Source organism: Scomber scombrus, chromosome 4 (assembly GCF_963691925.1).
Source record: "Scomber scombrus chromosome 4, fScoSco1.1, whole genome shotgun sequence".
In the NCBI taxonomy this organism is placed as follows: Eukaryota; Metazoa; Chordata; class Actinopteri; order Scombriformes; family Scombridae; genus Scomber; species Scomber scombrus.
The window spans coordinates 15,945,847-15,969,557 of NC_084973.1; the positions used below are offsets into that span (position 1 = coordinate 15,945,847).

At 39.3% G+C, this 23,711-nt stretch overlaps 1 protein-coding gene across 1 annotated transcript; it reads right to left on the reverse strand.

Annotated features, from left to right (window-relative positions):
* Positions 1–1,493: 1,493 nt before the first annotated feature.
* wscd2 (WSC domain containing 2) lies at positions 1,494–15,361 on the reverse strand. Its single transcript, XM_062417707.1, has 8 exons — positions 14,980–15,361; positions 11,521–11,635; positions 9,565–9,749; positions 7,218–7,339; positions 6,959–7,133; positions 5,730–5,894; positions 5,437–5,637; positions 1,494–2,182 (listed from the first exon to the last, which is right to left on the reverse strand). The coding sequence occupies exons 1-8, from the start codon at positions 15,359–15,361 to the stop codon at positions 1,830–1,832; spliced, it is 1,698 nt and encodes a 565-aa protein (XP_062273691.1). The 3' UTR covers positions 1,494–1,829.
* Positions 15,362–23,711: the final 8,350 nt, after the last annotated feature.

Below are 23,711 nucleotides of genomic sequence, written 5' to 3' on the forward strand. Positions count from 1 at the left end.
AACCCTGATTACATCACTATGACATTACCAGGGATATTTTCCTTGAGCCAAAGAGGACATTATACAATTGTTTTCACAGGCTGAGTTATACTCAGCCATAATGAGTAAACTGACCTTTAAGTGTAAAATTGGGGGTTGCCCATTTAAATATTCTGTGGTTTGAATTTGCATTCATGCTTGCGATTCCTGCGTGGGGGGGCAGAATCCCCTTTTTAATTGTCTTAAAATGTTTTCTGTTTTTTATTTTCATTTGTAAAAACTGGACTTCACAGACATCATTTAATTTACTCATTTATTGGGCCATATTGCATTACATTCATTCCATAGGAAATACATTCAGATGTGACACCTGTGGTCAAGTACCGGCTTGTCAATGAAAGCAAGAGCCAATAAAGTTTAAAGCATGTGTTAAAAATAGAAACAACTTCTCCTGTTTGCATCTTGCAATACAAATATTTTCAATGTGTCAGCACACACTATAAAAATATATTTATATGTCATACTGAAAATGGAAGTCAGTTAATGTTTCCTGGCTCTTAGTCACCAGTGTTTTTATTCATCTATATATTCATGTCTTTATTTATTTATACACTCGTTCATTTTTAAGCATAGACTGTAGCATACTGTAGCAGATTGAGTACCATTAGGAGACGTGCTGCTTTATAAAATAAGAGCAGAATTTTTCACACTCTTGTGGACATTTGAGTTTTTTTTTTAAATCATGAAGAGTAAAAGTATTACCAGCTTCACTGTGTTGTAGCTCTTATTACAACAAAGCAAAACAAAAAACCCAAAAATAAACTGTTTTCACATTCAATAAGATTAACTGTCATAAAATTAATTTGAAACAATTAGTACTACTAAAGATAACATCCAATCTAAAACACAACTCAGAGTGTAATGCTTAATTCCTCGATGATCTTTGGGGCAAGTGTTGCACTGCAAAGTGCTTTTTGGATTTCTGCATCAGGTCCAGTGTTAAGAAAACATATTCACAACCAAATCAGTCAACATGTGCATTGCACGCCAGAGATAAATAAATGCCGCAGAGATACATCCTCTTCTCTCCTTCAGTCAGTGCCTTCAAGAGGGATTATTCATCTTCTTGAATATGAAGAGCTGAGAATTGAGTTCCTTACCTCTTTATCATCAAAAACATAATTCCTCTTACATACAGTAAGTTGAATAACTTCCAAAAACTTAGAAACACACAGTATCATCTTCAGGTAGTTATCGCCTGCATATTGCATTTTCCCCTCCAACAAAGGGCTCAGCATTTTGAAGTTTTCAGAGAACTTCTTGTATAAAATTGTATTGTTCTATAACCATGATAGCAGCAGAAAATTGTAATTTTTTGATTTTCTTTCACTTTTGCACAAAATAAGCTTTTATAACACACTTAACAGTACGCTCTCATATCTTTTGGATGAAATGTTTTTCCACTGGCAACCAAGCACCCAGCCCCGTCAGATGAGCCTCTCTGTGGTCACAGCTATTGTACCTTCTTCATGTTAAGGCATGTGCACATGCCCGCACCGCACATGTGCATAGAGCAAGATAAGAAATATTTTTCATTCAACTAAAGAAAAAAGCCTTTTCTATTAATGCATGGAGCTGTTACTATCTAAGGTAAACAAAAAAATGAAAAAAATGTGATTAAAAAATGAATATAGGAGGGTAGAGAGACTGCTTGAGACTTTCTTCCCACTATAATTTCAATCTATGTTGAAAAAAATGGAAAATACAATTTAAGTGATGCAATCCTACAAAATATGGTGCAGTCTGTTGATAGAACAGTCCAATTAAAAGGGAAACGAGGGGACTGTGTATCATCTTGGCATGTATTCGCCTGGAACTCCAGACATCTTTCTTTTCTTCAAGGCAGCGTCTACTGTTCTGATCAGTTCATTAATGATAGCTCGCATTTCGAGAGTGTATGGGTCATATTCAAGTTTGCGTAGCCCAGACCGCTTAAAGTTGCCATCTTTCTGGCCCTCAACGCAGAGCAGTCGGTCCTCAGAAACCTTCAGACCCAAAAACTGGACCATCCCCTTGAGCCGAGAGAACAGGTCCCTCTTCAGTTCTTCAAAGTGGACCACCTGAACGTTCTTCCCATAACGGAGCCAGTCCAAGGTGTGGGACGCCCACCAAGGAGCATAGTTCTTCACAAACTCGGGCCACTCTGTAGGATGCGTAAAGAAGAAGAAATGTAAATAAACAAGGGCATCTGAGTGGCAATGCACCAAATAAATGTATACATTTAAATATGGGGGACAGAACTCACTCAGCTTTTCTTACTGATGAAATCAAGTCGCAAATTTATAAAACTTCTAAGTATTACACTTGAGAATGCTTTAAACAGCCAACTTAGGAGTAAGTAAACAATAGCTAAAACTTAAATGTAAGACATATTTACCAATATTAATTAAGTTAAGTGTAAGAGGGAATGTGGCATCAGAATCAGAAGTATAGAAAAAAAAAATGAGCAGGAACAGCAAAAGGCAAAGATTTACTTTTCATCTGCCAAATTGTTCTTTCTTAAAGTTAAATCTTTCATGTTCCCATTAGCAATAAATGTGAAATTGAATCATATTTATAAAATAGGGATGGAATGGAGACAAATGGAATGACGGTGCATCAGGGAAATCATATAACAAGAAGGAATTGACAAAATGCAGACGATGAAGACGTATTAAAAATGAGTCACAAGAATACTTCATTATTGTTGTTTACACCTCTCATAAATGAAAAAAGTTTAACACCCAGTGAAATGTGTGTTTGGAGATGAAACGTTAAAGAAGGCACTAACAGACCTCTTCAGTGCTCTTAAATATACTTTTGCACTGTTAAATCAAAATTTGCCATGATAGCTTTTTGTTTTAAGTTTGTTAGTAGAAAGTTTAACAATACAGACTCTAATCTCAAAACAATGCATTATTGAAAAGCAAAAATTATGGTAAATAAGTTACGTGACAAACTATAAAGTCACTAAGAGGAATCAAATGAAGGAGAAGTGAAAGTCAAGATAGCCAAACGCTGGTGTCACTTAGCTTGAAACGTCTGGAAACACCCTTGCAGGACACATGGTAATTTCACAAGGTAATTTCTTAAAATGTTGGAACAGTAAAGTTGAATATTCTTGATCATCTCTGAAACTGCAGACTTCACTCTAGGGCTCTTCTTTTGCAAATACTGCTGCTTTTTATTCATTGATAATCTACTGGCCCATAACAGCAGTGGCTGGCTGGGGCTGTTCTGCATTAGCATGCATCTTTACATTGAGGAGAGTGTGTCGTTAAAGTTTAAAGCCTGCTGAGTTTGCAGAGCTGTCTCAGAAACTAATGTGAGAGGCAACTTTAGTACGACAGTGGACAGAATATTATATACTGCATAGGAAACACAACCAACTGTAAGGGAATACTAAGGAACTGCATCTCTAACCACTTTCTTTTCCTATCAGACTTGCAATGGAAAGCAGAGCATATAATAAGAAGACCAAAATAATCGCAGCTCTGCCCCTGAACATCCTGTTCTGCTAATGTTTCACTGAATATCAAATCTAGCTGAAGCACTTACGTCCCTTAGACTTGTGAAACCGGAATAAAGCGGTTTGTATACGAGTCATTCACACAGGAAAATAACACACTGTGCTTTGAAAATGACTAGCACTCAAAAACAAGTTATACTTGCTCTTGCCCCTGAGTTGACTTTATGGAGTCGCACTGGAAGGCATCAGTGTCTGTAACATCATCTGAGCCCCACAGTCTCCCTCTGCAGAGTGTACATGTGGTGCCCTGTATACAATGTCACACTGACTCTCAAATTGGGAGCTTCTCTCTGTATTCGAAGTGGCAGCTGTCAAAAAGTCTTTCTCTTACTGATGTCATCGCATCATTTCCCCAACAACAGAAGGAATAAACATTCATAGGAAATGGCAGGCCAAATGTGCTGATGCCTACACAAAGAGAGACAACTGCTGGGTCGGCAACTCTCCAGCCTCTGGAAAATCGATTAAACCTCAGAGAAAGTAAGAGAGGCGATACACGGACCAGACAAAACCAGTTGCCATGGTAACAAAGACATAGTTGAGTGGGTGAATGTACTGAGGGAAGGGGGAAATGCATGAAATATAAAGATATCTTAGCAAGTGGCATACAATCTGGCCTTTACTTAATGGACAATGAGCTACTGGCCTGAAAGGTCTAACCTCTTGAATTATGTAATGGACATTGACCTCTTATTGAAACATCTTTTATTCATTAAGTCAGCGCAATAAGAAATGAACTTTTGCTGACAAATCATCAAATGGTTATGCAATGCAGCGTGATGCACTGGAGGCTAGACAAAGTGTATAATGCACAACAAAATTGACAAAAATGGAAAAACGAAAGACCACAAAATATATATCACTGCATACACTATAGCACTATCAATACAATTTATATTCTATTTCTGTTCTATCAACAAGAACAGACATCAAGCAGCTATTAATTCTTAGAAAAATTCAAGAAAGGGAGGATTTCTTGGACCTGTTAAACTTAATCTTTGTAAAGTCAGTTTTATGTACAAATTCATAAATGCTCACCAGTGCCACAAATCTGTTCCCACATGCCAACAGCTTCCTTAAGCATCTAATCAGCATGACTTTATATGAAAAATCTTCGATACAAGACATACACACAAACATTTGAGGAACTGCTTGGTTTTACCAAGTCAAAAAACTCATGATCACACTGAACCTGAGTGACGAAGGCTGTGGTCGGTTGGCTACTTGTTTCATTTCTCATTTCTGAAAATGGACACTGAGATTGGCACTAAGATTATCTCATGAAAATGTACTCAGCCATATTGGTCAATACCTTGAAAACCACTAAAAAAAATGCCTCGATTTATTGCTCATTTCCTCCATTTCCTTAGCGTGCTACATCACTTTGGACCATTTCCCAGTTCACTGTTTTTTTGTTTTTTTTGTTTTGTTTTTGCCATTTTCTCCTTCTGTTTTCTGAGTAAAGATTAAAATAATAACATAGTCTAAATATTAAACATTACTACCTACACCCAGTAAAGATATTCATGGCAAATTATTAACCAGAGCTGGAGGACGTGTTTTTGTACACATTGTCTGGTGTCCCTCTGTGACATTTCAGTGAGGGGGTTCAATGGCTGGTGAAGTAAACTAAGATTGAAACAGTTAACCTTCAGTTACAATGAGTTTGTCCTTCATTCGGATGGGTTTTGGCCAGCGCTCACAAATTCTTACATTTTTTAAACCGAAAAGGCATTATTAAGACCCATCCTGTTTGCAGTTACTTGAAATATTTTCCACTTGTTAGAAGGCTTTTAACAGATTTGCACCTGCACTTAAGAGACTTTGAATTTGCTTGAATTAAGGTTACAGGAAGAATTGCTAAACACAATGTAAAATATGATAGCTACCTTTCCCCCTCCAGTGAGCCTGGGAGGCAAATCCAATGTGTCCTCCATATTTGCGGTTAAACTCTGCCATGAGAGCTTTGTAGGGGTTTCGGATCATGACGATGCCGGAGTCGAATGCTTCAATCTCTTTTTTGCCGCTCTCATGTGTCTTAATGCAGATAGTCCTTCCACTCCGCCAGTGGTCTCTCTCCCCTTTAAATCCTGTGAAACAATGACACCCGAGAAACATTTAATCCCCAGAGGTGGAATAATGGGTGAATATGTTTTAATGTGCAATAAACGTTGAAGCCTACCTTTATTGTAAAGGGAGCCATCAAAGTAATAGCTGCCAGTGTAGAAGCCAGTGGCGAGCTCTATGAGGTGACGAGCCCAGGTGTTGCCAGCTCCGGGGAAACTGGCGAGGGCCACCAGCTGCTTGGCGTGAGTGGGGAGGAAATGTCTGTCCATGCAGCGGTTATCTGGAAAAAGAACAACAGGCTATATTATTGTTTTGTTGCATGTATAGATTAACGGATGAATAGCGATAAACATGATCTGTGCTTTGAAATGTGGGGTGAACAAGCTGTTTAATACAATCATGCTTCAAATAGATATGTTATTATCATTATTAACATGTAATTGTTATGTTGAAACATGTTGAAACATTGAAGGTTGGTAGCAAAGACATTTAACGTAATGAGAAAAGTTTAAAAATAAAAAGGAAAGTCTCAAACGAAACGTCAAGAGAGAAGAGAAACAGACACTTAATGGTGTTTTTTTGTGTGTGGATGGTTTGGATAATCTCTCTGATGGTGAACTTATTTGTTCAGCTGAAGAATCCTAAGGTAAAAATAGATGACTGGAATGATTGTAAGAAATAGAAGTTCAACCAACCCCCACCAACCCGCAATTTGTTTGTTTTTTTCCCCCCATGAATCTGCTTTTTTGTTTACTGGTCCCAGGATTTTTGCTGACCCAAGCCAAAGCTGTCTGTTGTATTGAGGAAACATGGGCCGCAAAGGCTGACTGATTGGGTTTGATGACGATATATGAATCCACAAGAAGTACTTAAGTCATACTTAATCCATTCCACTCCCCTTTGTCTCGGTTTTCAAATCCCTCCCTCCCAAATACTTTCTAATTCTCTCTCTTTTGTTTGATTCCAGGAACCAATGGGGCTCCATCCAGGACAGGATGAAGAGAGTCCAGAGTCTCACCCCCTACTGGTTCCCTCCCTATACCCACCATGAGCTTGGTACAGCATCCCCCCTGCATTCATCCATCTAACAGGCACAATGATTCTCACTCCATCCCTTTATCCCTTACCCTACACCCCTATCCCTTCAGGTTCTAGTACACACAGAAGTATTAAGTATGAAAAGAAGAACACAGGCCAAAGTCACAAATACGTCTTCACACTTGATGCGACACTGAACTGTGAATGTGCTCGTATGTATTTCCTGGACGCAGGGAGTGGCTTACAACTTTAATTTTCTGACATGCCTCTCATTCAAATGTGCCACTAGGAGCTACCAAACTTTACCTGGAACCTGCGTCTGGTAAACGACAAAGTACTCGTTGTTCCCACAGCTCTCAAACTCTTCCCCGTGGCAGTGATGGAGACACATTTTCTCATCCTCCTGCTCGTGAAGGGAGAAGAGAGAAGTCGGGAAGCCGCAGTGACATCGATCTCCAGCCAGGACAGCGAGCGATTTCTCCTGAAACACAGCTGCCATTATACACTGAATACACATTTATACATGCACTGACTGCACGATGCATGAATCCACATGTCCCCTCACCCTCTCTGTGCACATGTCAACACACTTGTCCACAGACATGTTTAAGATGACTGCACTGAAAGGAAGTGCCAAAGTCACATTGTCTGGCCGGTGGAAACACCCCTTGAAAATGGCGCTGCCATCTGAAACAGATAAAACAAATCAGACTGTTACTCAATAAAAGGAAAAAAACCTACTCTATACTCCAGTTTTATGGTTATTAAACACAGCTTCCATCCGCTTGGCCTGTATCCACTGACCCCTGACAAGGCAAATGGAGGAAAGGAGCACTGACCCCGGCCCCTCAGTGTATTGAGCCTCTGGACTGAACCGATAGCAGCACTGACATCCCTGCTGTGTGTGTTTTTTTTTAAACAGCCTGATAAGAGAAAGTGAATCATGTATCAAGTGAAGTGTTAATCACAGTGTGTTTGCAGGCTGTGACGTGTGCATCATTACCTCATCAGAGATTTGAAAACCACTGTTTTAAATCATCAATGATAAAAATCTAAACATCCATTTTACTTTTATTTTAGGCTGTCAACATGTCAGCCATGCTGACACACATATGACACTGTCTCTACTGTCAATGGACTGTTAATCATTCATAACAGAGTAAGGAAACCAAAACACAAAGCTTTTTACTGTGACAGATATAATGATGAAGACAGCTTGCTTGCTAAAATGTCACTGAATACAATACGCAAAGGGGGGGGTTTTCATTCCTGTTTAATTTCATGCTGCCAATACCAAGACTGGAGCTCAGGTTTTCTTTCCTTTACTGAAGGCATAAACTATCAAAGCTATGTGCCTTTAAAACAAGGTACCTCTTTGCAAATCAGCTCTAGCCATGTGAGTGTATCTAATGTTTTATTTATGTTTGCCTTTTTTTCTCTGACTAAAAGTTACATTTTGAATATCATATCATATTTTCTCCTCATTTCCCTGCAATATATTTTAAGTGCGACCTCTTTTTGTAACACTTCTGTGCCCTTGCATGTGGCACTGCTTTTTAAATTGTACTGACATACATTTTTTGTGCAATGTTGACTCATGTAAATACAACACCCAAACATATATTACAAACAAGGCCTTGATAAGCAAACAATAGATAATGAATGCAAAGATGCAGCAGATTAAACATTATCCTTCTGCATTGCTAACAGATTGATGCAAAAGAAATCAATACAGAATAATATATATGCAGGATTGTCATTGCTGTCATCTTTTACAGAAAACACTAAATCATGTGACGGCAATGGTTTGGAAGTGGCAAAAACCACAAAACAGCCACCTCAACACATTTTCTACATATTCTGCTCACAAGACAGAGATCAGGGTCAGAGGTGAAAACACAAACACAAAGAGCTTACTCAGTGGTCTGAAAGACTGCAAACAGAGGGCAAAAAAAGCAGAAATGAAAATAAAAATAAACAAACAACTGAACTGGACAAGAAAAGTAAGATTATTAAACACTATAGTTGTGTGTACTAACAAGCCAAGACTTGCATGCCACCAGATTATTTCTCAGAAGTGGTAGATAGAGAGAATGGAAGAATGAAATGAAGAAGATGATGGTGGTTTTTAAAGTTTCCTCACTTTGTGGCTGGGACTTTCTTAAATCTCACAGTATTAGTACCAACGAAAGTAAGTACCAATCAATATATTGCTACAACTTTAAACAAACCACCCTAAACACATATCTCACACCATGAAACAGGAAATTAGGTCCTTCCCCTTTTCTGATAATTCCTTACTTTAATTCAGTTTTCCAGCAGCAGTTTGCAAGCATTTAGGATGCAGACCACGGCTGGCTGGGAGAGGCAGGTACTGTAGCACGGCTCTCCCAGGAGGAAGGTAAACACACCAGAGCAGTCTGTTTCCAACTGTGGTATTAACCCAAAATAGAGCAAATATTTCCCCTCAAAACAGCCAGGCTTGCTACATTTCTGCATCAAAAAAGCATCTTTGTATCTCAGTGGATAGTGTCAAGTACACAGTACACTCAGATCTACTCAGGCTTTTCAGTGCATGGACAGAATTTAAAGCCTGGCAAATTATTATGTCATTTTTCAGTTTTTATGACTACTTTTTTCATCCGCATAGGAGTGGGTGATAGATATTGCAGACATACGGTATAAAATATATAATATAAAATATACAGCACCAGTCAAAGATTTGGACACACCTCCTCATTCCCTTGAATGAGAGAGTGTGTCCGGACCTTTCACCGGTACTCTATATGCATGCCTGAGCTCTCCTGTGTTTACTCAATAGCCCTGTGGTTGTCAGTGTGTGGAGACCAGCATGTGGTTTCTATAAAGCCCAGGGGAGTTCTTTTGTTGTTGTTGTTGAGTGTTAGACTCACAGCGGCGTGCTGACTCCTGGCTCAGCTCCAGCCTATAGATGGACAATCGGTTGGCTCCTCCACACAGGTTGCTCTTCTCTCCTTTACATTCCATGCTGCACTCGCTCTCTGAACAGTTGGGCGCCTGGATCTTGTGGCCACAGTAGCACTCTGCTCCAAACTCCAGACCTGCGTACATGTAACCTCTGGATAGAGAGAGGAAAAAGGGATTGGTATCATTAGCGAAGACAGAAAGGCTCAAATGAATGATCTTAGCCTTCATTATGTGTCTTAATCCTTGAAGCCAATAAAGATTATTATTATGAGCCACTAGATAAACTGTAATCAATACATCAAATAGACGGTGTTGAAGTAAAGGTGAGAACACATCAAAACTTTATTGTGGAATAACATCTCTCTTTGGTGATTGAAGATGAGAGAAGTTACACATGATGTCAGGTATGAAACCAATTAGAGATGACTGTAGCACACTTTCAAACTAAATCTATCACACAAAGCCTGTTCTCTCTCTCCTATGGACTGTTTTTTCTGCTGCCTCATAGAGGATTTGACTCCCACGATGCCTTTCGGGTGCAATTAGACGTCTAACACACCCCTCACAACAGACAAATCCTGGGCTGTCAATCAAACTCAAACCTCTGTGTGCTGCTATGTGCTGTTGCCCCTCATTTGTTTGTCTGTTTTTAATAACCTGCTGCTCTGGAAAAAGGAGACGGCAGGCTGGGAGAAACAAGCGGGAGGAGGAAGGACCTGAAAACAAGTGACTCTCTTTGCTCCCATTCTCCGCTTTGTGAATCAGTGATGGGTGTAATTCAATGCAGATAGAGCCGTCCCCGGTATTCTCTTGGGAGAAGAAAAAAAAGAGGTGAGAGAAAGATAGAAGAACGAAAGGCAAGGTAGCTAAGAGAGGAAGACAGGATGTGAGGAAAGGGGAGGCAAGTGGAGGAGAGGAGCAGAGAGCTCTTCGAGAGATAACGAGCTCCACTCTAATTGCTTTAAACATAAAGGGCTGGAGCATGGGTAATTGTTTTTCATGCATTAGACCTAGACAAAAGACCAGTGCCTGACTAAAACTGAGTTTTATGCTGATACAGATGTTAGAAAATTGGATTATAATGTATCAGCTTTTCGTAGATATACATGTACATAAATGAAAATGAATGAATGACATTCACAGCAGGTCTTCCTTCAATGTGAGAGTTGTGACACAAAAACAGCACATGATCAAGTATATTTGGACACACCCATCACACTCATGTGATTGTTGAATATTTCTTTAGGTTGGGCCAATGACATTGGGTACAAGCCACAGCCAAATCACCCCAATGTGTTAAATGGGGTTGATGGGGTTCAAGGTTCTGTACAGGACACCAGACTCAGGAAAACAATTTCTTTATGGAGCTGGCTTTGTGCACCGAAGCACTGCCATGTCTAAACTAAAAAGGTGGTGATAAACCCTCAGGTAATAATTATCACCCAATTCTACAGTTCCCCTCAACTCTACAGAGCTTTTTAGGGTCTTTCAGCTCATTACTGTGGTTTTACAGTCTGCGACCTAATTGTTTTGGTCACATCTCGTCAACTTTGTTTTACTGCCACAGTTGTTTTATTTATATGCTGTATATATTGTGACATTTCTTCATCAGGTGAACATAAAGAGGCAACTGTTTGTTCATATTGTGAGTATTTAAACTTGCTGCACTCCCTCCATGTGGCTACACACACACACACACATACTCAAACAAAAACGATTAATGCATGTTAAAGGTTTTCCTTAATTAGAACTTATCATCCTTACACAAACCATGAAAAACAGACCTCTGTTTAGAAAGCATCTCATTTCCATAATTCTGGGCTATCTGTTTTACTTTACATCTCATCCCTAACAGTAAGCATGAAAAACAGAGGAAAAAAAGAGCTATATCTAATGTTTTTTGTTGTTTGCAGCTGTCATACCTTTCTGCACAGTTGTCCTGGCAACGGAATACAGTCATTTTTTTGTAGTCAAAAAAGGAAACTCCTCTCAGTGCTCTTTTCTGTGTGTCATCAATGTAGCAGCCAATATACTTTGCTGAAAAAAGAAAAATGTTAGTTATGTTTGCAGAAAGACAAACACAGACATAACACATAGATACAGTGTATATATAATGTAAACAGTGTTCCAAGCATTAGATTTTACTTCAGCTACTATACAATATCACATAAAATAATTTTTAAAGCAACTGTTTGACCATAGGAGTGTCAAAAATTCGCAAGCCTATACGGTGTAGTATCAGAGCACATGAGGAGTCCAAACTGGGGCAGAATCTTTATTTATTTATAAAGGCACACATCCCCTTCTAGTGGCCTGTAACCGTAGTGGCAGTCATCTCTGCATTTTTCAGAAGTGTGTGGGGGTTGGGCTTCAGTGAACCTCTGCAGAGGGATAAAGCAGTCCTTCAGAAGCTTCTTCCCTCTCATCAAAACACTGTTCTCCTGTTATATCGAGCTCCACGAGCTCCACTGTACCTTTAATAAACAAACCCCTCGCCATCTGTGCTGTGCCATTACCCCTCTGAGCCTCTGTTAATAGCTAAATGGGAGGGGGGGCATAGTCCTAGTCCCCTGCATTACTTTAATTGTTACGGTTTAAAGGCCTGCATTTGAGCAGCATGTGGTGTGCTGCATGACTCAGCTGTAATCTTCCTCCTAACTATTGTTCAGATGGAAAATAATCTGCTTTATGAGGAAGCGAAGTGCTGATTTAAAGGAGACTGCAGCTCCAAAAAGAATATTTCTGCTCAGTATGACGAGGTGTGAAAGATGAATAAGTAAATGCAGCTGATGTGTCCAGATTAATATTATTAGCTGGTCAAATGTTCCACAATAACCTTGCTGTAGCTGCTGGATCATATTAACTAATGTCAGCAGTGTTTCAGTTGTATTCCTCCTTCTGCTCACTATTCCAGTGTGACTCCTGTTTTTTCTCTTTTGTACAGTATGCTTCAGTGCTACTGCACCATACAGCGTAAATATGTTTATGTGCTGCGGTCGGCATCTTATGCTGCAATATTCCCTCCAAATGAAATTCAGAGCCAGCAAGAGATGGAGTGAGAAAAGAGGAGGAAATACAAGTCTCTTAACCCCAACCTAACAGGATTCTGAAGATGGTTAAAACTACACACTAATGAATGGTGCTGGATGTATGAGAGCAAATGAATGTGTTGAATCTACTTATTACTCTATCATCACGTTCAGCTGCAGTCTTGTGAGGTTAGCATTTCAGTAAGGGGAGGATGGGAGGGGAGGGGAGGACTGAGGCAGACTGAGAGACCTTCATTTGATTAGATAACCCAAAGCTGGAGTGTAAACTAGAAATATGTTTGGCTCTGAAATGGAAAAAAATGGCAAAACCCCATCCTGGTTAGGTAAACATTGTTCTTTAATGTTCTACACTGAAACACGCTGCAGGGTACTGTACAATACTGTGACGCAGATTTAGTAATAGAATAACTTATTTATTTTCCTACCAGTCTGATCCTGCTCAGGCTCACAGAGGCTGGAGTCTCTCCCAGATTGTACTGGTTTAAAGTCATAGAACCAGCCTTCCTTATACTGTCCCAGGGCAAACACAGACTCACCAGCAAAGTATTGTTTACAATAACCCCCTTCCTATAGTGGTTGCATACTTTTGTTCAGGGCAAAACAAGACATCTGAGGTTGTGTCTTCGGGTTACATTTCTTTTTTATCTTTTATGGGCCAAACAACTAATTGATTAATTAAGAAAATAATGGACCCATTATTCAATTATGAATATAATCATTACATTCATTACAAACTGTGTGATTCCCTCCCTGCAACTTGAGGACTGTGTAAATAAACATCCTACATATATATCAAATGTGTAATATAAGTCACAGGTGGAGGAAAGTTTTTTAGCCATTTTCTTCAGGTGTCCTGCTGGAAATATGTGAAGTTTAATTAATTTATGTTGGTGATTGGTGATGCTGACAGGAGATTTCGCAGTGTCTTAACATCAGCAGTGGAAATTAACCTATACATAACTACAAATCTGAGTATGACTTTATGTTACTTAATATTTCTATTCCATTACATTTCAGTGGAATATACATTTTACTAAACCACATTAATTAACAATATGATATATATTTTACTCTCTGAAAGGAGCCAGTCTACAAAATGAGTATTTGTACTTTTGATTCTTTAAATACATGATTTTTTACATTGTGATATTAAAACGTTTAGCTACGAAGTATTTCTTGCCCTACTGCCAAAAACGTTTCTATTATATGTCTTCATGGATAGAGGAGGTGGACTCAACAGTGCTGTCCTTGCTTTTAATTATTTACACTTTATCCAGCAGTGCAGAAAGTGTTTGACAGGGTAAGAGAAGCAGAGAGGATGAAGAAAGAAGACAGCCAGGTGTAAATTATATGTTCTGATCAGCTAATTTGATCATACGTTGTTTGGATAAAAACAAGAAAGCAGGATATTTGTGCTATCCAAGGTCTTTGGCTTTGGACAGATCCTACCCATCCTCACGCTCTTGTTTTCAAAACCTTTTGTGATTCGATAGGGCGTCACATGCTAGTAAAGGAGTTTATATGTAAACATTTTCCGGTGGGGATTTTGTAGTCACACATTTTTATAAAAACTGTAAAACATGAAATAATTTAGATGATGCTACTCCACTTATGCAGCTCCGGTGTGGCTGAACATGTGCCGATTAGCACAAAGCCACAGCCGAGGCACTGTGGGTGAGATCCTTGAGGGGTTCTCTTTAAGAAAAGACAGAGGACTTAATCATCATCTTTCTCAAGAGATTTCTATTACAACTAGAAAATTCAAAGTCATTAAAATGGTGCAGTTAGTAATCAGAGATCACTTTAGATCATTTTCACATTAACATTAAATGTTGGAGGGAAAAAAGCTGCCCCTGTGTTCTCCAGTGAATGCACACAATTTGACTGTAATAAAATGTTAAAAATTCTGAATCATCTTACAGTTAGATGAATATTCAAACTTCCAATTATAAGACAAATAATAATATGTCTTAATATTGTAATACTTTACACATACATTTGGTTGACTAGTCATTAATGTTGCAATAGTGTAAATCTTCTGCAGTTGTTGTTAAATATTGTGATTATTCCCTCATTTGAAAGTCGCTCATTGAACCAGTACATTTTGTTTTTGCCCTTGCTGATCTGAACAATTGTGCAGTGTATTGTATTACTTAAATTTATTTTAATGGATTTTGTATGTGGGAGAAAGCAACGGGGGTAAATCTTAATATTAGTAAATATTTTCTAGTTTGCCAGCCTGTTTTGAATTTTGAAATGTGGGAGAAGGAAAACTACCAAACTGAACAAATACCACTGCAACTGATTAAATTAAGTCTGAGTATGACCCACCTCTTCCATCGTCCATGTCTTTGGCATTGCGTCCTTTAAGTGCACGGTTCCAGTTTCTTGTGTAGTCTTCACCCTTTCTCTCAGTGTCCTGGCCAGTCTTTTTCATCCACGGGGGGCCATACCTCCGGCCAGACCTATGAGTCTCCTTAAACACTCTGCGCATGATGCCAAGCCCCCGATTGTCTGACAAGGAGGTCCGGCTGCCCATCTCTAAAGCTACTGCAGAGTCCCGGCCCCCTCGAGCCCCGGGACCACTGTCCCCAACAAAGCCTGAGTGCAGGAAGACGAGGCTCCCAGCAGTTAGGTAGAGGAGGATGAGGGAAAAAAAGCGGACAGGTTTCCTCCGGAAATAGCGCTGTATCTTCAGCAGAGGCTTAGCCATGCTGGCTCCCCCTGCCACTTAGACGCACTCTCCCAGTGATGAACACTCATAAAGCAGAAGAATCAACACCAGCTCTACCTACTCCCACCATAAAAAAAACCCACTGGGGCTCAACTAAAATGAAGACAGAGTCAGAGAAAGTGTCTTAATCCTGTATGAAGGTTGTCCAAACAATAGCATGACTTTTCCCTTATGTATGCCTCTTCAGTCTTTCGAGGCAGACGCTTTACACCTGTGCGCTGTGCAGCTCTGGTGATTGTGTCCACGTGAGAGTCCCTGTGGGTTCCTGCTGATAGCCCAGCCCGGAGAGCCGCCTCTGGAGCCACAGCATGAAAGGTGAGTGGCTCAGAGTGAAAGATGATCGCTCAACACTGCTTTCACTCCAGTTATCAGCCTACAGAGATGCCACTTTCTCTCACACCGTGCAGAAGGAAGAGGGTTTTATTTACTAGCTGAGCTGAGATCCATTCGCCTTTGTGTGGTTGGCTATTCACTGAGACGATCCATGAGCGAGAGGGCGTGACTCCCCACCTGCAGTAAGGACACAAAAAAAGGAAGAATAAGTGCACACCTGAGTAAGCTTTATCCCAGGAAAAATAACACAGGCAGGTTACAAAAGGATGAAGTCAGTGCAACACCTGTCAGAGAGATAGAAACTGATCATTCAGACAATGTGATGGATTATAATTCTGCTGTTATTGAATTTATCTTTCTTTTGAACAGAAAGTGAAACTGTCCTTATTCTTTTATCTTCTTTCAAACCAACATCAATGTGAATACACTATGTAGCAGACATAGGCAAAGAAATAAGCAACAAATTATAGGAATAAAAGCAATTAAATATCTGGGAAATGTATCACTGTTGTCAGTTTATGCACCAAGAAGTCAGAACAGCTGCATCTCAACAAGCTCAGAGTTCTACGAGTTGTGAGTAGGAATGGAACGCAAACATTATTCAAGATAATAAGGGGATAATAATTTGTATTAACATGTGGCAGGAAATGAGCAAATAGGCTCAACTGTTTTTTAAAGATTGCAGAGGTTAAAAAACTGGGTACAAAAGGGTATCAAATTGGAATTTTTCAAAAATCTAATGAAAGTCTCTACCCATCTGTTAAATCTAGAGGTTATAACAGATAATGCTTTTCTTAAGAGAGATATTACGCTTGCATAAGTCTGAGGTTTTAGACAGATTACTGCATTTTTTGGAGGGGTGGCTGGTTAAGTCCTATAGTCTCCCTCAAAGAAGTCTCTGTTCTGGGACGAGCCTGGGAGGCTACAACTGGAAGGTGTAACGCAACACTCCTCAGGGTCAGGTAATTTTCCAGAGCATTCAAGGGGACACTCGCCCTTGTGGTTTTCTGTCTGCCCCCAGGACAAATCTGCAGAATACTTGTCACCTGAAACCTAACTGGCACTGCAGACACCCCTTGGCTCTCCTTATCCTACGGTAGTCTGGGAAGAGTCTGGGACCCTCAAGGAGAAATGGATCACATTCTGCTCATGTGATTCAACCTGCAACATCTGAACAAAAAGGCACTCCTCATCCCTCTGAAAACTCTACATACTCTTCAGTAACTTTTCCCTACAAAGAAAAGGTTCTCACCACTGATTTATTTATCGGCATTTTAATCGTTCAGTGTTTCATTCACCTGTAACTATGATCATATCTCTTTTCCCAGGTCCAATTCAGATGAAAATTATGTGTGTTGCAGGTCATAATCAAGAGTAATTAAAAAAAACAAAAACTAAAAAAACTAAATAAGAAAATCACATTAGGGGTACATACTCACAACATTGAAAACCAACATCAGTCTCATTTGTCCAGGCTTTAAAGTTTCAAAATAACAAGGGAAAACTATTGTCCTAGAAATAAATCTGTTCAACTGTCTAAATGCTGGAATACTGTTAAAGCTTTACAATTGCCCACCATATTTCAAACTATATATAGTTAAAACTATATAAATCCACTATATTTTAGGAAAGACATTTTCTGAGAAAACCAATATCTCTCATATTTGGCCTCAAAATGAAGCCAGAGCTGCCAGTTAGTTTAGCTAAGCAAACAGATTGAAAACAGGTGGATACAGTTAGCCTGGCTCTGTGCAAAAGTAAAGTTATCTGACTAGCTTTTCCTAAATTCATCAATTAACATATTGTATGTTGTAATGTTTAATTACTGAAGTGTAAGTGACACATGGTTTTTCAGGAGGTTATTTGCTAGACTATTTCTTGCAAGTCTTTACGCTAGGTTATGCTAAGCTAAGACTGACTGAGTTGGCTAAACAGTTAACAATTAGTAGACAACAGTATCAAGCTTCTCATCTCACTTTACAAACCACTCCTGTTAACATTTTTGTCTGAAACATCAAGGAATTAATGAATTCCCATGAACAGACTTTATTCCTCAAGGATTCTGGATGCCATTACTACATATACTCCTTGTATTAATTTCCTCTGCTTAACAGCTGCATAAATACAGCTGTTAAGCAGTAACAGTATTGAAAGGTGACTCCTACACTCTCTGTTACCCTGACAATTTTTCGGTCCTGTGCCAGTATTTTGCTCCCTCATGGCAAAGAAATTATTCATATTTCAGGACAAACAACATACAATGACTCTCAAACAAGCTTGTCTTTGTTTTAAACTGAATAATTTGTTTGAGAAACTGAATCATATTGACGTTGGGTTCCCAGCAGAAATGCCTCTTACTCCTAATGTGGAGCGAAACAAGTATCCTAAAAAAAAATGTGCAGCAGCCTCCTGGTCATGAGCAAAGATGCACAAGAGAGCATTGTTTCACAACAGATCATGTTATGGTGGCTACGGCTACACAACAGTGAAGTACTTCTGTCCTGAAAACAGTTAGCAGGTTTATGAGGGTAAACAAGTGGAGAAAATTACATGAGGATAGAAGTGACAGAACCCTCTCACATATGCCACAGGGCCACACACAGGTTAATCGCTGGCGTTAATAATTCATATCCCTCCAGTTACGAAGATGAAATTGAACTCGTCTCACAGCTAATTTGCAGGTTCAAATGACAGTAACAAGAGAGTGTATGGAGAGTGTATGCTTCAAGTGTAGCTTTCATAGGAAATAGAAACAAACAAAAGAAAACAATGAGTCCGCAACTCTGTCTGGTTGTATGTCTGCACAGTAGTGGTTTGGGCTAACGTCAGTGTGCTAACATGCGCACAAAAGAGACTAACATGTTGGTGTTTAACACATAATTTCACCATCTTGTTTTAGCATGTGTTTGCATGCTAACATTTGCTAATTAGCACTAAACACAAACTGATGATTGTGATGAATTTTGCATTTATTTAGCTGATGCACAAAGCTATTTGGCATTTGATCTAATGATGGAAACAAATGAAAAAAACTCTGAGAGACAACATTTTACGATTTATCTTGAACGTCTGTACCAAATAACTGGTTGTTATTGAGACATTTCTCTCAAAACCACGTGTGAAAAACATGGTTGTGCTAGAGAAAAATTCGGAGGAACACCAAAGTCAGTAGGATTCATCCTTTGGGCTGAATTAATGTTTGTTTATAACTTGTCCAATATTTTGTGGTATCTGTCTGGGCCAAAGTAGTGAACCAACTAACCGTCATTACCATGCCTAGAGCTCCACCACTATCAATCTTAGAGTTAGCTACCTTGTCAGCAGCAGTATTAATTACAGATTCACATACTGTAAGTCTGTTCTTCTAAAAGCAACTACAAGTACTTCATTCACATTTAATCCTAAAAACAAGACTAGCGGATCAAAATCTGTCATGACACTCATAAACAGCCTGACAGGGGAAAAGGAAATAGGAGAGATAGGTGGTGCCACAGAGGTCTTTTGCCAAATCATGGCAATTACTCAAGTGAAGCAGACACGAACTCACTGACTGACCATTAATTCACATTCATATTAAATGAGCCAGCAAATATTTAATCAGAGTGGATTTAGGGGAGGAAACGTCAAAGTTAATCTTTGGTGAGCAGGCCGACAGCCAGCTCGGCTTGTGCTGCAGGCAAATGGCTCTCCAAGTCAATCCATAAATATTATTCATATCTGTCCTGGGACTCATTGACCAAGATTAGGGTTGAGCAAAACCGAGCTGCGGTCAACTCTGTAACACTCTTAACTGTGACTTTCAGCCATCTATGACAACTGGTGGGTTCAACAAATGAACCAGCCGCCTTAATTTAAGAAACAATGGTCCTATGACAGGGAAGATACCAGCATGAAAAAGTTTCTAACAATATGATTATACAGTAATTTAAAATGTTTTACAGTTGAATAAATAGGCAGGCAGAATCCACCACGAAACAGACAAACTGCTGATGATACAATACATATAAAATATGAAGAATGATGATGTCAACCAGATTTGAACTTAAAGAGGTTCAATATTGAGGAATTGGCTATTTTGCCACAACATAAAATATGCTGTTTAGTTACACAATTCTGCAGATGTAATCAATTTCCATTCCCCCTTCTTCCCACTGCCAAAAATTCTGTTCAGTCCAACGTGGGTGAGGTTTTCTCACAGCTAGATCTGAATCCCCAGTGCAGATCACACCAGCTGAAACAAATTAGTTGTGATATTTTCCTATGTTTTAAAATGGTTTTTTAACTGTGGTAAATGTTGGGGGGGGGGAAACACTGTAACAGGAAACAACTGTATGGTGAAATGTCAGTCAGGATATGTTGGTCCACAAAGCAAACGTGATAGTCATTAAAATAGGCTTCTAGAGGGAAGAAAAAGACAGTATTGTGACCTTCAAATGTGAGTATTAACAGTGGCAGGAAGAAGAGGTTATCAGGTGGTTGGGCATTCGTGGGAAAGGAAACCTTTTGTCAATTTTTTAGCTCTCTGTTTGCGTCATTTGTATCCTGTCTCATCCTACAAAAGCACTGTGCTGCACTGTAACATGTAGGATGTCTTCAACTCTTCAGCAGCAGAAGAGTTAACGGCGTTGCTGCAGCAGCTCTGACCCTCCCCTCACCCTGGGGCCCGTCTTTCCGCTCTCCTGGTGTGTTTGGCCTGCCAGTGTGCATTAGCAGTGTTTGTCAAATCAAATCAAACTAAAGATCACATTCCTCCCCCGGTTATAACACTGGCCATGCTTACATTGAAGTTCACAGCAGCGTTCTTTATATTCTTTACCATCCAACTTCAAAAAGTTGCCTGATGTCAAATTACTTATGCCACCAGCAAAGCATCTCTGAATTTTATTAGTACAATATATTCATGCATGTTCTGTGTTGTTGTGAGTAATAAGTTAGCATATAGCAATTAAACTCACTGTCACTCCAAAGTAATTTAAAATGTTAAATTGTAACAATAAGAGTTTAAAAAAAAAAAAGATTTTTCAGTCAAGCAAAAGGCTGCAGTTAAAGTGAGAAAGCACAGATAAAACAGTTACAACCCCAAACTTTTGCTGCTCTGCAGAACAGATTCATCGACTCGCTCAGTGCAGATGGCATCTCTTAGGAGTGTGTGACCCCTGAAAAGTGTGAACATGGCTGCTTCCAGTAACAACAGTATCACAGTGCCAAAGCAGTTTTCTTCACTTAATGTTTGGCAAAAGTAACTGCGGTATGTGCTACAGTTTTGCCTTCCTGTTTTCGTGTCAGCCATTTTAATTAAATCAGTATTTGATCTCAGTGTGTGCCCGCATTAGCGATTGACTTAACCTTCGTGTGGTGTTCAGATCTGAGGGCCGCGTTTCAATTTTTCCTAAAAGAAAAATGAAAAAAATAATAATTTTTTCCAACTCATTGGCCTTGGCTCATTTTCTGTGAACAGCATGTTAACAAACACATTTTCATTATGTGTACACTGTGACCCCCCCCTACACATTTATATGAAATATATGGTGTTTGTGGTCACTAGACCCGAGGGTGATAAAAGTGTGGGAATTGTATAGGTAAAAACAAGTAAATATGGTATAAATGGAAAAAAAGGGTTTCTGCTCCTGCTAGTCCTGCACACTTCATACACTATATATACTACAAAATGTCTTGAAGGATGTTATTTCAAAACATTATATCGTTTCTCACACTCAATCCCCGCTGCAAACTGGCGGTGGGGCACAACAAATAAATTGCTTTGCGTGTGTGGCTGATTATCACAATCGATCAATATGGCAAATAGATTCCATGCCCAGAGGCCCTTCAAAATTTTTTTAGAAGAGAGCGAAGCTTTGGAAGATGAAGATGAGGAATTTTCAGAACATAGGAGGATCCCATTTCTGTCAATTCAGAGTCTGACAGTTTGTTTGACAAAGAGGCCCCAGGACCAGCCACTCCGCAGCCTGCCGGAGGAGAAATATGGATGTAAAAAAAAAGGGTAAAATTGAGTGGCCTTCTTGCCCAAAGAGTGAACCACCCTGCAAGGCTGCCAATGTGACAAGGATGCAACCAGGGCCAACGAGGATGGCGGTCACTTGTGCATTCTTTTGAACTTTTCATCCGAGATATCATCCAGAATCATTTTGGACCGCAGTAATTTGAAGGGAAGGTATGTTTTTGGAGAGAAATAGAAAGAGAAAGGCCGAACCCCTTTACATGTATAGTTTGGGGTTCTAATCTTTGTTGGTGTTTTCAGATCGAAAGGGGAATCCACAGAATCCTTGTGGATTGCAGAAAATGGCAGAAAACTTTTCTGTGCAACGGTGCCTCTGTAAAACCTCCACATTATTTCCAGGATTATTTCCAGGATCCCGTTTGATTACGGAGACACCAAACCCATTCAGATAACATTTTATCACTAAAAACAAACAGCATTCCTAGTGATGAATGTGATCAGCAGAAGTAAATGGTGAATATTAACCATATGCAGTCTATATTGCTTGTAATTGAGATAAACACAACACCTGTTAAGTTTGTTTTTTTTTAACATAAATTGTTATGCCGTATTGCTTTAAAAAACAAATAATGTTGTGGGTCCAACAGACTCAAAAACATTGGGAGAGTAACAAAAACACACAAGGGCCCAATGCACTTAATTACTGGCAAGCATTCAAAACGAGGCTCACTAAGACATTTGTGAGTATTTCTGTACTGTAATAGATTATATCAAGCTAAGAAAACGTTTTTTAAAACTCTTGACAAGTTCTTGCTATAAAATTTTCTTTTTTTCCAAACCAACACGATGACCACCCCTGAGTCAGTGTTGGCAGTTAAGAGTGTCACTTTACATACCATGTGATAAGTTTTCTAAAAGTAGTGCTCCAGTGTGTGTTATTCATCAGTAGGTCATCTCTTCCTAGACTCTCTGCTTGTGATCAGGCAGGAAGTATTGCAGAAGAAACATATAATAAAATAAAACAAATCTTTGCTGGAAGGATTGTAGAAAAACTGGAGATTGTTGGCTGAAAGATATTCATTGCCTCTCACTCACATTTCATTAACCTCTTGTTAATGATCTGCTGAGAGGTTAATGACACAAGATGTTAATGAAAATGTTCTCACTTTGGGACTTTGGGAATTGCAGCATAGAATCAGAGCACCATTGGACAAAACAAAAAAAGTGACAACTATAGTTACTAGGCATTAAAACACAGAAAAAGAGTAGCCCTACAAAATGACTACTAGACAAAAGAATTCCAGCAAACAAGACACCTTGAGAGAAAACGAGGATCAACAGAGACCACCAAGCCCAGCTAACTTAAACATTGCTGGCAACAACGGTCAGTCAGGCCTAGAAGTACAAGAAGAGCTGAAGAAACTCTGTAAAGAAAATCAAGACAGACATGATCACATTAAGATGTCCCTTGAATAACTGTAACAATCTTTACAGACATAAAACACCAGTAGGTTGAACATGAAGAGAAAATTGGAAAGACAGAAGAGACACTTAGCACGGTCGAAGATGCTACACCACACGACACTAAGATACTTGCTTCACCGTAATAAAGACCCCTCAGTACTATAAAACAGACTGAGATGGAAGAACAAGAATTTTCCAAATCCCAGATGGAAGTGAAGGAAGAGATAAAGTTGGATATGCTGCCTCATAAGTTACTCAAACCATTACCAGAAATGGACTGAAGGTTACACCACAAAGGTCTAAGACTAAGGATTCAACAACCCCTCCTAGATCGATAATAGTGAGTTTCTGCGATGCAGTGGTAAAAGCAGATCTTCTTCGATCAAAAAAGAAAGAAATAACAAAATAATAAGCTCCTCAAAAGGGTTTTAAAGCCCCAATCCATCAAAGGTTTTTGGAACCTTTCCATTACACAGTAACAACATTGTTGGTTTTACATATTTGTAATTCCTTCAGCAGCTGAGGAACTGATTGTTACCATAGGATGAGGTGGAAATGAGAACAAACTGGAGC

Excerpts from the sequence above, each read along its gene's own strand:
- wscd2 (XM_062417707.1), bottom strand. The coding sequence starts at position 15,361 with ATGGCTAAGCCTCTGCTGAAGATACAGCGCTATTTCCGGAGGAAACCT. Across the intron at positions 7,340-9,564 it reads CCAGGAGTCAGCACGCCGCT|ATGGCAGCGCCATTTTCAAG; the intron begins GTGAGTCTAACA and ends TATCTGTTTCAG. Across the intron at positions 5,638-5,729 it reads TGGCTCCCTTTACAATAAAG|GATTTAAAGGGGAGAGAGAC; the intron begins GTAGGCTTCAAC and ends ATTGTTTCACAG.